The sequence below is a fragment of the Anomaloglossus baeobatrachus genome, chromosome 5 (genome assembly GCF_048569485.1).
Source record: "Anomaloglossus baeobatrachus isolate aAnoBae1 chromosome 5, aAnoBae1.hap1, whole genome shotgun sequence".
Classification (NCBI taxonomy): Eukaryota; Metazoa; Chordata; class Amphibia; order Anura; family Aromobatidae; genus Anomaloglossus; species Anomaloglossus baeobatrachus.
The window spans coordinates 17,798,646-17,812,938 of NC_134357.1; the positions used below are offsets into that span (position 1 = coordinate 17,798,646).

Sequence of the window (14,293 nt, forward strand, 5' to 3'; positions counted from 1 at the left end):
CTAGTTCTATAAATCTATTGAATGTAATATATTTAAAAAAAAAATAAATAAATATAAATGACGATCCTTCAGACAAGCGATTGACACTGAAGTCCCCTTTAAGAACCAGTGTATTATTTTTTCCATTCATGATCTTGGCGTTTGCCATTTTTGGGTCATTTTGTTAATCTTTTGTATGTGATTTATGTGAGGGGCTTGCACCTCGGGGCTTCCTCACCTTGTGCTCCTTGAGCTGCTGCTCCAGCTTCTGCAGCTCCTCTTTGCTCTTCAGCAGCGTCTGCTGCACGGTCCGGAGCTCCGTCTGCTTGCTGTCCAGCTCGGTCTGGACGTTCCTTAGATCTTTCTCCAGCTTTTCCTTCTTACGAGCTTCTCGGGAGGCTTCGTTCTGACGCACTTGGATTTCCTGCTGGAACTAGAAGAGAAGATTTCGTTACCGGCAGATAAAGTCTCAGACACGTAGAAGGGGTACAGGAGGTGAGATGTCTTGAAGTGGTCGTCTCACCAGGAGCACCCCTATCAGACAACTTACCTGTGCGATGCTCTGCTCGGCCTCCTCCTTCAGCCGCTCCGTCTCCTGCTGCTGATTAGCTGCTTGCACCAGGTTCTCCCGCAGCTTCACCACCTCGCCCAGGAGCTGGTCTCGCTCTTTGGTCAGTTCCTCCTTGATGTTTAGCAGATCATTCAGACTGTAGACACAGAGTGAGATTATTGGAGACTAGTTTACCTAGAAATAGGCATATATCTAAGGGTTAATTCAGACAGGAGACCTCAGCCCGAGCTGGGAGATGGTGGGACCCACCAAAAACTATGTAAAGATGGTCTCCGACCTCGGGCTGAGTCGGGAGATGGTGGAACCGACCAATAACTTATGTAAGGATGGTCACCGACCTCGGGCTGAGCCGGGAGATGGTGCTACCCACCAAAAACTATGTAAAGATGGTCACCGACCTCAAGCTGAGCCTGGAGATGGTGGGACCCACCAATAACTAAGTAAAGATGGTCACCGACCTCGAGCTGAGCCTGGAGATGGTGGAACCCACCAATAACTAAGTAAAGATGGTCACCGACCTCGAGCTGAGCCTGGAGAAGGTGGGACCCACCAATAACTAAGTAAGGATGGTCACCGACCTCGAGCTGAGCCTGGAGAAGGTGGGACCCACCAATAACTAAGTAAGGATGGTCACCGACCTCGAGCTGAGCCTGGAGAAGGTGGGACCCACCAATAACTAAGTAAGGATGGTCACCGACCTCGAGCTGAGCCTGGAGAAGGTGGGACCCACCAATAACTAAGTAAGGATGGTCACCGACCTCAAGCTGAGCCGGGTGATGGTGGGATCCACCAATAACTATGAAAAGATGGTCACCGACCTCGAGCTGAGCCAGGAGATGGTGGGACCCACCAATAACTATGAAAAGATGGTCACCGACCTCGAGCTGAGACGGGAGATGGTGGGACCCACCAATAACTAAGTAAGGATGGTCACCGCCTGCCATAGGGTACAAGGCTCGGACAGAATGGGGGAGACCCATCCTCATACACTATATACACAGCAGTACTTCTGGGGGTCTTGCCTGTGCTCTTGGCCCAGAGACAGGCCGGACCCATGCTCCACCAGTTTGGTCAGATTGTTGATTTCCTCTTTCAATGACTGGATGGTTTCTTTTGCCTTCTGTTCCTTCTCGTAGGCCGTATCCACCATCTTCCAGGCCTTTTCTATCTCCTGAGACACAAGACACATTAGATGAATGGGGAGAACGGTGAGCAAGATCACAGGGGATCTCGTGAGGATCTACTTCTGTTTGGAGGAAGATGAGGTCCAGATGGTCCCAAGAATCATCACTACAGAAAAAAAATAAACTGTCCACCCCCTCGAGTCATCAAAAATACCGGAGAACATCGTCATCATCCACATGGAATATTAATAATAATCTCCAGTATATAACCTGTCCTCTCCATACATCTCTCCTAATCTCCTGATACCCCCCCACACATAATCTCCAGTATATAACCTGTCCTCTCTATACATCTCTCCCTAATCTCCTGATACCTCCCCACACATAATCTCCAGTATATAACTTGTCCTCTCCATACATCTCTCCCTAATCTCCTGATACCTCCCCACACATAATCTCCAGTATATAACCTGTCCTCTCCATACACCTCTCCCTAATCTCCTGATACCCCCCACACATAATCTCCAGTATATAACCTGTCCTCTCCATACATCTCTCCTAATCTCCTGATACCTCCCCACACATAATCTCCAGTATATAACCTGTCCTCTCCATACATCTCTCCCTAATCTCCTGATACCCCCCCACACATAATCTCCAGTATATAACCTGTCCTCTCCATACATCTCTGCCCTAATCTCCTGATACCTCCCCACACATAATCTCCAGTATATAACCTGTCCTCTCCATACACCTCTCCCTAATCTCCTGATACCCCCCACACATAATCTCCAGTATATAACCTGTCCTCTCCATACATCTCTCCCTAATCTCCTAATACCTCTCCACACATAATCTCCAGTATATAACCTGTCCTCTCCATACATCTCTCCCTAATCTCCTAATACCTCTCCACACATAATCTCCAGTATATAACCTGTCCTCTCCATACATCTCTCCTAATCTCCTGATACCTCCCCACACATAATCTCCAGTATATAACCTGTTCTCTCCATACATCTCTCCCTAATCTCCTGATACTTCTCCACACATAATCTCCGGTATATAACCTGTCCTCTCCATACATCTCCCCCTAATCTCCTGATACCCCCCACACATAATCTCCAGTATATAACCTGTCCTCTCCATACATCTCTCCCTAATCTCCTGATACCTCCCCACACATAATCTCCAGTATATAACCTGTCCTCTCCATACATCTCTGCCTAATCTCCTAATACCTCTCCACACATAATCTCCAGTATATAACCTGTCCTCTCCATACATCTCTCCTAATCTCCTGATACCTCCACACATAATCTCCAGTATATAACCCGTTCTCTCCATACACCTCTGCCCTAATCTCCTGATACCTCCCCACACATAATCTCCAGTATATAACCTGTCCTCTCCATACATCTCTCCCTAATCTCCTGATACCTCCCCACACATAATCTCCAGTATATAACCTGTCCTCTCCATACATCTCTCCCTAATCTCCTGATACCTCCCCACACATAATCTCCAGTATATAACCTTTCCTCTCCATACATCTCTCCCTAATCTCCTGATACCTCCCCACACATAATCTCCAGTATATAACCCCACCTCTCCCTAATCTCCTGATACCTCCCCACACATAATCTCCAGTATATAACCTGTCCTCTCCATAATCTCCTGATACCTCCCCACACATAATCTCCAGTATATAACCTGTCCTCTCCATACATCTCTCCTAATCTCCTGATACCTCCCCACACATAATCTCCAGTATATAACCTGTCCTCTCCATACATCTCTCCCTAATCTCCTCATACCTCTCCACACATAATCTCCAGTATATAACCTGTCCTCTCCATACATCTCTCCCTAATCTCCTGATACCTCCCCACACATAATCTCCAGTATATAACCTGTCCTCTCCATACATCTCTCCCTAATCTCCTGATACCTCCCCACACATAATCTCCAGTATATAACCTTTCCTCTCCATACATCTCTCCCTAATCTCCTCATACCTCTCCACACATAATCTCCAGTATATAACCTGTCCTCTCCATACATCTCTCCCTAATCTCCTAATACCTCTCCACACATAATCTCCAGTATATAACCTGTCCTCTCCATACATCTCTCCCTAATCTCCTAATACCTCTCCACACATAATCTCCAGTATATAACCCATCCTCTCCATACATCTCTCCCTAATCTCCTGATACCTCTCCACACATAATCTCCAGTATATAACCTGTCCTCTCCATAATCTCCTGATACCTCCCCACACATAATCTCCAGTATATAACCTGTCCTCTCCATACATCTCTCCCTAATCTCCTGATACTTCTCCACACATAATCTCCAGTATATAACCTGTCCTCTCCATACATCTCTCCCTAATCTCCTCATACCTCTCCACACATAATCTCCAGTATATAACCTGTCCTCTCCATACATCTCTCCCTAATCTCCTGATACCTCCCCACACATAATCTCCAGTATATAACCTGTCCTCTCCATACATCTCTCCCTAATCTCCTAATACCTCTCCACACATAATCTCCAGTATATAACCTGTCCTCTCCATACATCTCTCCCTAATCTCCTGATACTTCTCCACACATAATCTCCAGTATATAACCCATCCTCTCCATACATCTCTCCCTAATCTCCTGATACCTCTCCACACATAATCTCCAGTATATAACCTGTCCTCTCCATACATCTCTCCTAATCTCCTGATACCTCCCCACACATAATCTCCAGTATATAACCTGTCCTCTCCATACATCTCTCCCTAATCTCCTGATACCCCCCACACATAATCTCCAGTATATAACCCGTTCTCTCCATACATCTCTCCCTAATCTCCTGATACCCCCCCACACATAATCTCCAGTATATAACCCGTTCTCTCCATACATCTCTCCCTAATCTCCTGATACCTCCCCACACATAATCTCCAGTATATAACCTGTCCTCTCCATACATCTCTGCCCTAATCTCCTGATACCTCCCCACACATAATCTCCAGTATATAACCTGTCCTCTCCATACACCTCTCCTAATCTCCTGATACCTCCACACATAATCTCCAGTATATAACCTGTCCTCTCCATACATCTCTCCCTAATCTCCTGATACCTCCTATTTATTTTCCTCTTGCCTGTGCTTTACATCACGGCGGACCTCCAGGGGTCTTTTAAGGGTTAATAAAGTGATTTTTTTTTTTTTTTTGTATTTTATTTCAAATAAAGGTTTATTTTGATGTATGTTTTCACTTACACATTCATAATGGCGGTTCCCATAGATGCCTCACATTACTAATCTAGGGCTTAGTGGCAGCTGTGAGCTGCAATTAACCCCTTATTACCCCGATTGCCACCGCACCAGGGCAATTGGGAAGAGCTGGGTAAAGTGCTGGAGTTGTCGAATCTAATGGATGCGACAATCCTGGGCAGCTGCAGGCTGATATTTTTAGGCTGGGGGGGTGCAATAAGCATGGGTCTCCCCAGCCTGAGAATAACAGCCCCCAGCTGTTTGGCTTTAATTTGGCAGGGTATCAAAATTGGGGGAGACTGCACGCAGTTTCCTAAAATGATTTATTTAAATATTTTAAAAAAGGCTGCATGCACTTCTTCCTATTTTGATACACAGCCAAGATAAGCGCATGGCTGGGGGCTGCAGCCTGTGGCCGTAGCTTTATTTGTGCTGGGTATTGTAATATGGGGAGACCTGTCACCCTACGCCAACTTTTTTATTTATTTATTTTTACTATATGATAAAGACCTGCTCACTGGCGACTGTGATTGAAAGCGTCAGACAGGCTGGGGTCGCGACTGACTGCAACCAATCACAGACGCCAGTGAGAGGGGAAGCAGTGAATATCTATGAGACTAATGAGCGGCCCTGGAAGAAGAAAGAGCGGCCGCAGGAGCAGTGTGACGGCCGAGCCGGTGACTTGGTAAGTATGAAGTGCTTGCTCCTATCCCCTTTGAGTCGGGTTCTAGTTCCCATAGATTATATGGGGACCGGCATCTGGTCAAATACCGGGGATCAAAACGCAAGAAGAATGAACAACGTGTGTGACAAATACACTGCAGACAAAAAACCTGCAATGTGCGCACAGCAAATCTGAATCCTCATAGACTTTGCTGGGAAGTCAAAAGTGCTCACCTTTTATTCTGGCGATATTCAGGAGAGTGGAGTACGGAGGAGGACAACAAGCGCCGCCAGTAAAGCGCGGACTCATCTGAGTACAATTCTGCATCCTCCGAACATCGTGAGAACTAGAAGCCGCGGCTCAGATAATGTGACGTCCCGCAGCTTCCATTAGTCCCCGGTGATGTGGACGAGGACATTACCATTCAGATGGCCAGCGTACGGCGCCGTCACATGGCGAGCTGCACTGTGCACAGCATTACACAGGACAATGCTGCACGCAACTACAGCTGTGCACAGTAATGTCACCTCCCGCGGCCGGGGCCATGTACAGCTTCATGGTAAAGAAACTAAAGAGCTGTGCTGCTGAGCCGTGTATCTAATCCTCTCCTGTGTGATACTGTCTGCTGAGCCGTGTATCTAATCCTATCCTGTGTGATACTGTCTGCTGAGCTGTGTATCTAATCCTATCCCGTGTGATACCATCTCCTGAGCCGTGTATCTAATCCTCTCCTGTGTAATACTGTCTGCTGAGCCGTGTATCTAATCCTCTCCTGTGTGATACTGTCTGCTGAGCCGTGTATCTAATCCTCTCCTGTGTGATACTGACTGCTGAACCGTGTATCTAATCCTCTCCTGTGTGATACTGTCTGCTGAGCCGTGTATCTAATCCTCTCCTGTGTGATACTGTCTGCTGAACCGTGTATCTAATCCTCTCCTGTGTGATACTGACTGCTGAGCTGTGTATCTAAACCTCTCCGGTGTGATACTGTCTGCTGAGCCGTGTATCTAATCCTCTCCTGTGTGATACTGACTGCTGAGCTGTGTATCTAATCCTCTCCTGTGTGATACTGTCTGCTGAGCCATGTATCTAATCCTCTCCTGTATGATACTGTCTGCTGAGCTGTGTATCTAATCCTCTCCTGTGTGATACTGTCTGCTGAGCCGTGTATCTAATCCTATCCTGTGTGATACTGTCTGTTGAGCTGTGTATCTAATCCTATCCTGTGAGATACTGTCTGCTGAGCTGTGTATCTAATCCTATCCTGTGTGATACTGTCTGCTGAGCCGTGTAGCTAATCCTCTCCTGTGTGATACTGTCTGCTGAGCTGTGTATCTAATCCTATCCTGTGTGATACTGTCTGCTGAGCTGTGTATCTAATCCTCTCCTGTGTGATACTGTCTGCTGAGCTGTGTATCTAATCCTATCCTGTGAGATACTGTCTGCTGAGCTGTGTATCTAATCCTATCCTGTGTGATACTGTCTGCTGAGCTGTGTATCTAATCCTGTCCTGTGAGATACTGTCTGCTGAGCTGTGTATCTAATCCTATCCTGTGTGATACTGTCTGCTGAGCCGTGTATCTAATCCTATCCTGTGTGATACTATCCACTGAGCCGTGTATCTATGGTGTGTGATACCGTGCAGTGTATCCGAGCCGCGCGCTCTGGCCCCTCTGGTACCTTCTTCAGCGATGCGATGGTGGACTGGTCCTCCTGCGTCAGTTTCAGGGCGGTGGCCACTTTGGCGGCGTTGACCACGATCTCGGCGTTCAGCTCTCGGCATTTGCCCATCAGGCGCTTTTCGTTCTCGTAGGACTTCTTCAGGACGGCGTGCAGCTTCTCGTACTCCACCCGGAACCTGTCCAGGCTCCTGTCCCCCGTCAGCTCGGTCAGCACCTCCTGGAAGTCCTTCTCCAGGGCCTCAAACGCCTTCTCATCCATCAGACTCTTCTCCGGCTTCTCCTGCAAGAAGACAAGAGACCGGTCAGGGAAGGGTTAAACAAAAGCGACTATTCCCAGGATGCTTCACATGGGACCTCCACCAATATCCTCAATGAGGGGGTCTCAGGCCTGGGGTGACCCCACTGCAAGCCATGGCCACTTGTATGTGCGCACGTTGCTTTTTACCTGCTTTTTACCTGCTTTTTTGCTGCTTTTTCTTCTGCGCTGTTTAATGCCAAAATGGATGTGTTCTTCTATTCAAGCAAAGTCTATGGGAATTTGGGTTTCTTGTTCACACTATGTTGTTCAAAATGCTGCCTTTTTGTGGCAGAACTTTGGTCAAAAACTCAGCTTTGCAGTGCAAAACCCAAATGGCAAAAACAATTGACATGTTGCTTCTTTGAAAAGCTGAGTTTTTGACCAAAGTTCTGCCTCAAAAAGGCAGCATTTTGAACAACATAGTGTGAACAAGAAACCCAAATTCCCATAGACTTTGCTTGAATAGAAGAACACATCCATTTTGGCATTAAACAGCGCAGAAGAAAAAGCAGCAAAAAAGCAGGTAAAAAGCAGGTAAAAAGCAACGTGCGCACATACCCTCAGGCTGCTTTCACACATCCGATTTTTGCAGTGCGGCACAATCCGGCTCCAAAACCTATGCAATGGATGCGGCTAAAAAATGGATCAGTTGCATAAGTTTTTTGACAGATGCGGCTTAATAGTGAGCATGCGCAGTGCAAAAAAACGCATCCGGCGTCCATAGGCTTGCATTGTAAATAGCGCCGGATCCGCCGCAGACAAAAAAACGTTGCATTCAACGTTTCATCCGGATGCCGCATGGGCTAAATATGCCACCTGTGGCAAAAATCGGACACAATGTAAGGCCCAATCCGGCGCTAATGCAAGTCTATGCGGAAAAACCGCACCCGGCGGCAAAAAAAACCCGGATGCGTTATTCCCACAAAGCGCCGGATTGTGCCGTGCAGCAAAAACCTGATGTGTGAAAGCAGCCTAAGGCTATGTGCGCACTAGAAATGAGAAGTTTCTCAAGAAAATTTCTTGAGAAACTTCTGTGAGTGAAAGATTTCCGGACCTCCGGAAAAAATCCGCACCAAATCCGCATGCGGATTTGCCGCGGATTAGCAGCGGAATAGCCGCGGAATTGCCGCGATTTTCCCGCGGGTGGTTCCCTGCGGATTTTTGCAGGCTGTACTGCCGAAATCCGCAGGGTACCTGCGGAAATAATGGACATGTTCATTTTCTCAAGAAATTTTCTCGAGAAATTCTTCTCGCGGAAATTTCTTGAGAAAAATCCGCACCAGTGCGCACAGCTTTTTTTTTTTTTCATAGAAATTGCTGGGAAATGTCTGCACAAAGATTGCAGACATTTCTCAAGAAATTTCCGCGGCAAATCCGCGGGTAAATCCGCGGGTAAAAAGCTCTAGTGCGCACAAAGCCTAAGGCTGTGTTCGCACGTAACTGCTGAATATTCTGCAGCGATTTGACAGCAGATGTGCGCTTCAAATCGCTGCAGAAACGCTGCATAATGGATGCAGTTTTTTGTAGAAAAAAAGCCGATTTCATGCGCTCTGGCCGCTGCCCCCGCCATAGACAGAGCGGGAGCTGCATCCAGAACGCAGGAATAATTGACACGCTGCTTTTAGGAACGCACGGAAATGGGTGAAAATTTTAGCGTCCAAATCGCTGCGTTCATAAAAGCAACGTGCGCACGTCTTATGCACAATCTTCACAGACGCATGAATTTACGCTGCAGCGCTATACGCAACGTAAATGCATGAATTACGCAATGTGCACACGAGCCCTAAAGGGGTCTAGATCCGATATTTCTGTGAATGCCATTCATTCTAATTGGAGTGAGGGTCACATGCCCAGTCAGAGTCGGTCCGGGAGCCGATCATGGCTGGGGGTCTTTGCTCTTGGACCACTAGTGATCATTACTGTGATATCATAGGGATCCCTACATCATAGGGATCAATACAAAATCATAGGGATCAATACAAAATCATAGGGATCACTACAGTATCATAAGGAGCAGTACAGGATCATAGGGATCACGTCCAGGGCTGTGGAGTCGGCATAAAATGGACAAACTCGGACTCCTACAATATATGATACACTGGGGGCAGAATGTGATGAAGAATTTCCATAAGAATTTGTAACATCAAAGAAAAAACTGGAGGAAAACAGGTTTTATGCCGCGCTTGAAGACCACAGACATTGATGTCGGAACAGATGATTCTTTTATTGTTTCATTCCTACGCGTTTCGGAGATCCCAACTGTCTCCTTCTTCAGGGAAAAGTTCTTTCCCTGAAGAAGGAGACAGTTGGGATCTCCGAAACGCGTAGGAATGAAACAATAAAAGAATCATCTGTTCCGACATCAATGTCTGTGGTCTTCAAGCGCGGCATAAAACCTGTTTTCCTCCAGTGTTTTCTTTGATGTTCCTCTTGTGTAACAGGGCTGCTGCTGGACCACTTGGGCGCTCATTCTTGCTATCAATGGTGTTGTGACTGGCACAACCCGATCAGGTGAGTGCATTACTTCTTTATGATTTTTGCCCAATATATCGGGTAAGACCCTATTGCGCCTTTTCTCTCCCATATAGTCATAAGAATTTGTGAAAGTTATGAAATGTGCTATAAATTTGATCTGAAACTGAGCCGCACCTCACCTCCTACAAGATAGAAGCAGCCACCATGTACTACAGGAAATCTATCCCACACAGCATGTACAGAGGAAAGCACGCAGACATCCCTCCGCTCTATACAGACACATCTACAGACATCCCTCCGCTCTATACAGACACATCTGCAGACATCCCTCCGCTCTATACAGACACATCTGCACACATCCCTCCGCTCTATACAGACACATCTGCACACATCCCTCCGCTCTATACAGACACATCTGCACACATCCCTCCGCTCTATACAGACACATCTGCAGACATCCCTCCGCTCTATACAGACACATCTGCAGACATCCCTCCGCTCTATACAGACACATCTACAGACATCCCTCCGCTCTATACAGACACATCTGCACACATCCCTCCGCTCTATACAGACACATCTGCAGACATCCCTCCGCTCTCTATACAGATACATCTGCAGGTTTTTCCCTCTGCTCTCTATACAGACACATCTGCAGATTTTTCCCGACCGCTCTCTATACAGACACATCTGCAGATTTTTCCCTCTGCTCTCTATACAGACATATCTGCAGGTTTTTCCCTCCGCTCTCTATACAGACACATCTGCAGATCTTTCCCTCCGCCCTCTATACAGACACATCTGCAGGTTTTTCCCTCCGCTCTCTATACAGACACATCTGCAGGTTTTTCCCTCTGCTCTCTATACAGACACATCTGCAGGTTTTTCCCTCCGCTCTCTATACAGACACATCTGCAGATTTTTCCCTCCGCTCTCTATACAGACATATCTGCAGGTTTTTCCCTCTGCTCTCTATACAGACACATCTGCAGATTTTTCCCTCCGCTCTCTATACAGACACATCTGCAGATTTTTCCCGACCGCTCTCTATACAGACACATCTGCAGATTTTTCCCTCTGCTCTCTATACAGACACATCTGCAGGTTTTTCCCTCTGCTCTCTATACAGACACATCTGCAGATTTTTCCCTCTGCTCTCTATACAGACACATCTGCAGGTTTTTCCCTCTGCTCTCTATACAGACACATCTGCAGGTTTTTTCCCTCTGCTCTCTATACAGACACATCTGCAGGTTTTTCCTCAATATAGGGATCACTACAGAAGCAAAAGAATCACTATGGCATCATAGGTGTTTCATTACTGTCGTATAGGGATCACTACAGCAGCATAGGGATCACCTCCACACCTCTTTCTCCCGATGTCACTCCCTCTTTCTCCTGGTGCTCCTCTCTTTCTCTTGATGCCTCCCCCTCATTTTCCCAGTGCCCCCCCCCTTCTTTCTCCAGGTGCTTGTCCCCCCTCTTTCTCCCCATGCCCCCCCTTTCTTTCTCGTAGTGCTCACTCCCCTCCTTTCTCCTGGAACTCCCCCTATTTCTCCTGGCACCTCCTCTCTTTCTCCTGGTGCACCCCTTCTTACTCCTGGTGTTTACCCCCTCTTTCTCCCGATGACCCCCTCTTCTTTCTCCTGGTGCCCCCTCTCTTTCTCCCTGTGCTCCCTCCTCTTTCTCCCAGTTCCCCCCCTTTCTCCAGGTGCCCCCCGCCTTACTCCTAGTTCTCACCCCCCTTTCTCCTGATGCCCCCCCTTCTTTCTCCTGGTGCTCCCCCCTCTTTCTCCCGAAGTCCCCCCTTCTTTCTCCTTGTGCTCCCCCCTCTTTCTCCCGTTACCATTTCCCTCCTGTGCCCCCCCTTTTACTCCTGATGCCCCCCTTTCCCCCCTCTTTCACCTGGTGCCCCTCCTCTATCTCCTGTTACCTCTTCCCCCCTGTGCCCCCCCCTTTTTACTCCTGATGCCCCTCCTCTATCTCCCGGTATCTCACCCCCCTCTTTCTCCCGGTATCTCACCCCCCTCTTTCTCCCGGTACCTCTCCCTCCTCTTTCCCCCGGTACCTCTTCCCCCGCCCCTCTTTCCCCCGGTACCTCTTTCCCCCGGTACCTCTCCCCCCCTCTTTCTCCCGGTACCTCTCCCCCCCCTCTTTCTCCCGGTACCTCTCCCTCCTCTTTCTCCCGGTACCTCTCCCTCCTCTTTCTCCCGGTACCTCTCCCCCCTCTTTCTCCCGGTATCCCCCCGCCCTCTTTCTCCCGGTGCCCCCCCCCCTTCTCCCGCCGTCTGTCACCTCAGTCATGTTGCCGCAGTCGCCGGATTTTCGTGCGAGTCTTCTGCGCGTCTTTGTGTATCCAGGCAACGGCGCTGCGCATGCGTAGATGGAGTTGACCAGGAAGGCAATCACGTGATGAGGTGCGACCACGTGACCAGCTGCGGGCCCGCAGAGCGCGCTGCACCGGTAGAGGGCGCCGCGTCCTGTCCGCCCCGGGCGCGCGGTGAACGGAGGAGAAGATCCGCTGTGCGTGTATGTGCGGGGCCGCCGCCATGTGAGTGCATATCGGGGATTGTACGCAGTGCTGCCATCAGTCATGTCCTGTAGATAGGCCCCTCCCCACTTTAAAGCCCCTCCCCGGAGCACAGAGACAAAGAGAGCCGAGCTGCAGTGTAAAGCATGGGGGAAGCGCAAAGCAACAGCCCTGCTGTAACCAGAGGAGAGAAGTAACAGATTTCTGGAGGTGGGGTGTCCTCTGCTGTGTCTGGGCGGTGAGAGGGTCACATCGCCCGTTTCCAGCTCCGTAAATGTAGCGCAGCGGACAGATTAACCCCTCCAGCGATGGCTAGTTTGTAAGTTTTCATATATATATATATATATATATATATATATACTTTTTTCACAGCACAAAATGGCTAATTAATTGGCATTGGAAAAATATAGTAAAAACAAAGAACAAAACGTTAAAAATATATACAACAAATTTGAACTTTCTCCTTTTTCCCAAATAAAAAATAAAAAGCGAAAAAAAAAAAAAATATTCTCGCCATGTGGGTAAAATCCAATCTATGAAATGTAAAAATATTGAAAATCAACCCAAGAAATACGGTAAATGCATAAATAAAAAATAAAATTAAATAAACAAAATTAAAAAATACGTGATCGATCGAGACGTCATATTCCGCTCACCGGTCTCAAGATCGATTTTACGGCTCAATCATTGTCAAATTCCCCCCCCCCCTTTTTAAGTCTTTTGGATTTTTTTCCCTATTTGTCAGTGAATGGTGACATTCAAAACAGTGACGTGCAAAACGTGGAATAAAAAATAATAATCAACAATGCCTGTGTGGATTGTGAAATAAAAAGTAGGGGGAAAAAACAAAAACAAAAAAAAAATCTGTTCTGGACACTGTTGCATGACCACAAGTGACCACTGGGTGGCAGCAGACGTGTGATCAGTGCACAGAGCGCCGGGAGAATAATATAATATAATATTTATTCATTTCTATAGCGCTGTTAATTCCACAGCGCTTTACATACATTGGCATCACCGTCCCCATTGGGGCTCACAGTCTAGAATCCCTATCTGTATGTGTTTGGAGTGTGGGAGGAAGATGGAGAACCCGGAGGAAACCCACGCAAACACGGGGAGAACATACAAACTCCTTGCAGATAGTGTCCTTAGTGGGATTTGAACCCAGGACCCCAGGGCTGCAAGACTGCAGTGCTAACCACTGAGCCACCACAAGACTGAAGTGCTAACCACTGAGCCACCACAAGACTGCAGTGCTAACCACTGAGCCACTGTACCGGCCCTGCACAGATCGTCCACTGAGGGCGGATTGTGCAGAGGAGGGCGGATTGTGCAGAGGAGGGCAGATTGCACTGAGGAGGGCGGGTTGCGCAGAGGAGGGCGGGTTGCGCAGAGGAGGGCGGGTTGCGCAGAGGAGGGCAGAGGAGGGCGGGTTGCGCAGAGGAGGGCGGATTGCACTGAGGAGGGCGGGTTGCGCAGAGGAGGGCGGGTTGCGCAGAGGAGGGCGGGTTGCGCAGAGGAGGGCGGATTGCGCTGAGGAGGGCGGGTTGCGCAGAGGAGGGCGGATTGCGCAGAGGAGGGCGGGTTGCGCAGCGGAGGGCGGATTGCGCAGAGGAGGGCGGATTGCGCAGAGGAGGGCGGATTGAGCAGCGGAGGGCGGATAGCTGAGGGCGGGTTGCGCAGAGGAGGGGGGG

At 48.3% G+C, this 14,293-nt stretch overlaps 2 protein-coding genes across 4 annotated transcripts in view; one reads left to right on the top strand and one right to left on the bottom strand.

The window, feature by feature from the left end:
• Positions 1-12,647, bottom strand: part of CFAP58 (cilia and flagella associated protein 58) — a 62,559-nt gene extending 49,912 nt beyond the window's left edge. The window contains exons 1-5 of one of the 2 annotated variants that reach the window (XM_075348234.1): positions 12,365-12,647; positions 7,295-7,576; positions 1,573-1,721; positions 530-686; positions 218-412 (exon numbers count right to left, since the gene is read on the bottom strand). In XM_075348234.1, the coding sequence (XP_075204349.1) occupies positions 218-412; positions 530-686; positions 1,573-1,721; positions 7,295-7,576; positions 12,365-12,373 (792 nt within the window). In that variant the 5' untranslated portion in view covers positions 12,374-12,647. The remainder of the gene's footprint in view (positions 1-217; positions 413-529; positions 687-1,572; positions 1,722-7,294; positions 7,577-12,364) is intronic. The other variant, XM_075348235.1, reaches the window with a different exon arrangement.
• Positions 12,518-14,293, top strand: part of ITPRIP (inositol 1,4,5-trisphosphate receptor interacting protein) — a 56,188-nt gene continuing 54,412 nt past the window's right edge. For both annotated transcript variants that reach the window (XM_075348237.1, XM_075348238.1), the window contains exon 1: positions 12,518-12,620. In XM_075348237.1, coding sequence (XP_075204352.1) covers positions 12,601-12,620 — 20 coding nt within the window. In that variant the 5' untranslated portion in view covers positions 12,518-12,600. The remainder of the gene's footprint in view (positions 12,621-14,293) is intronic.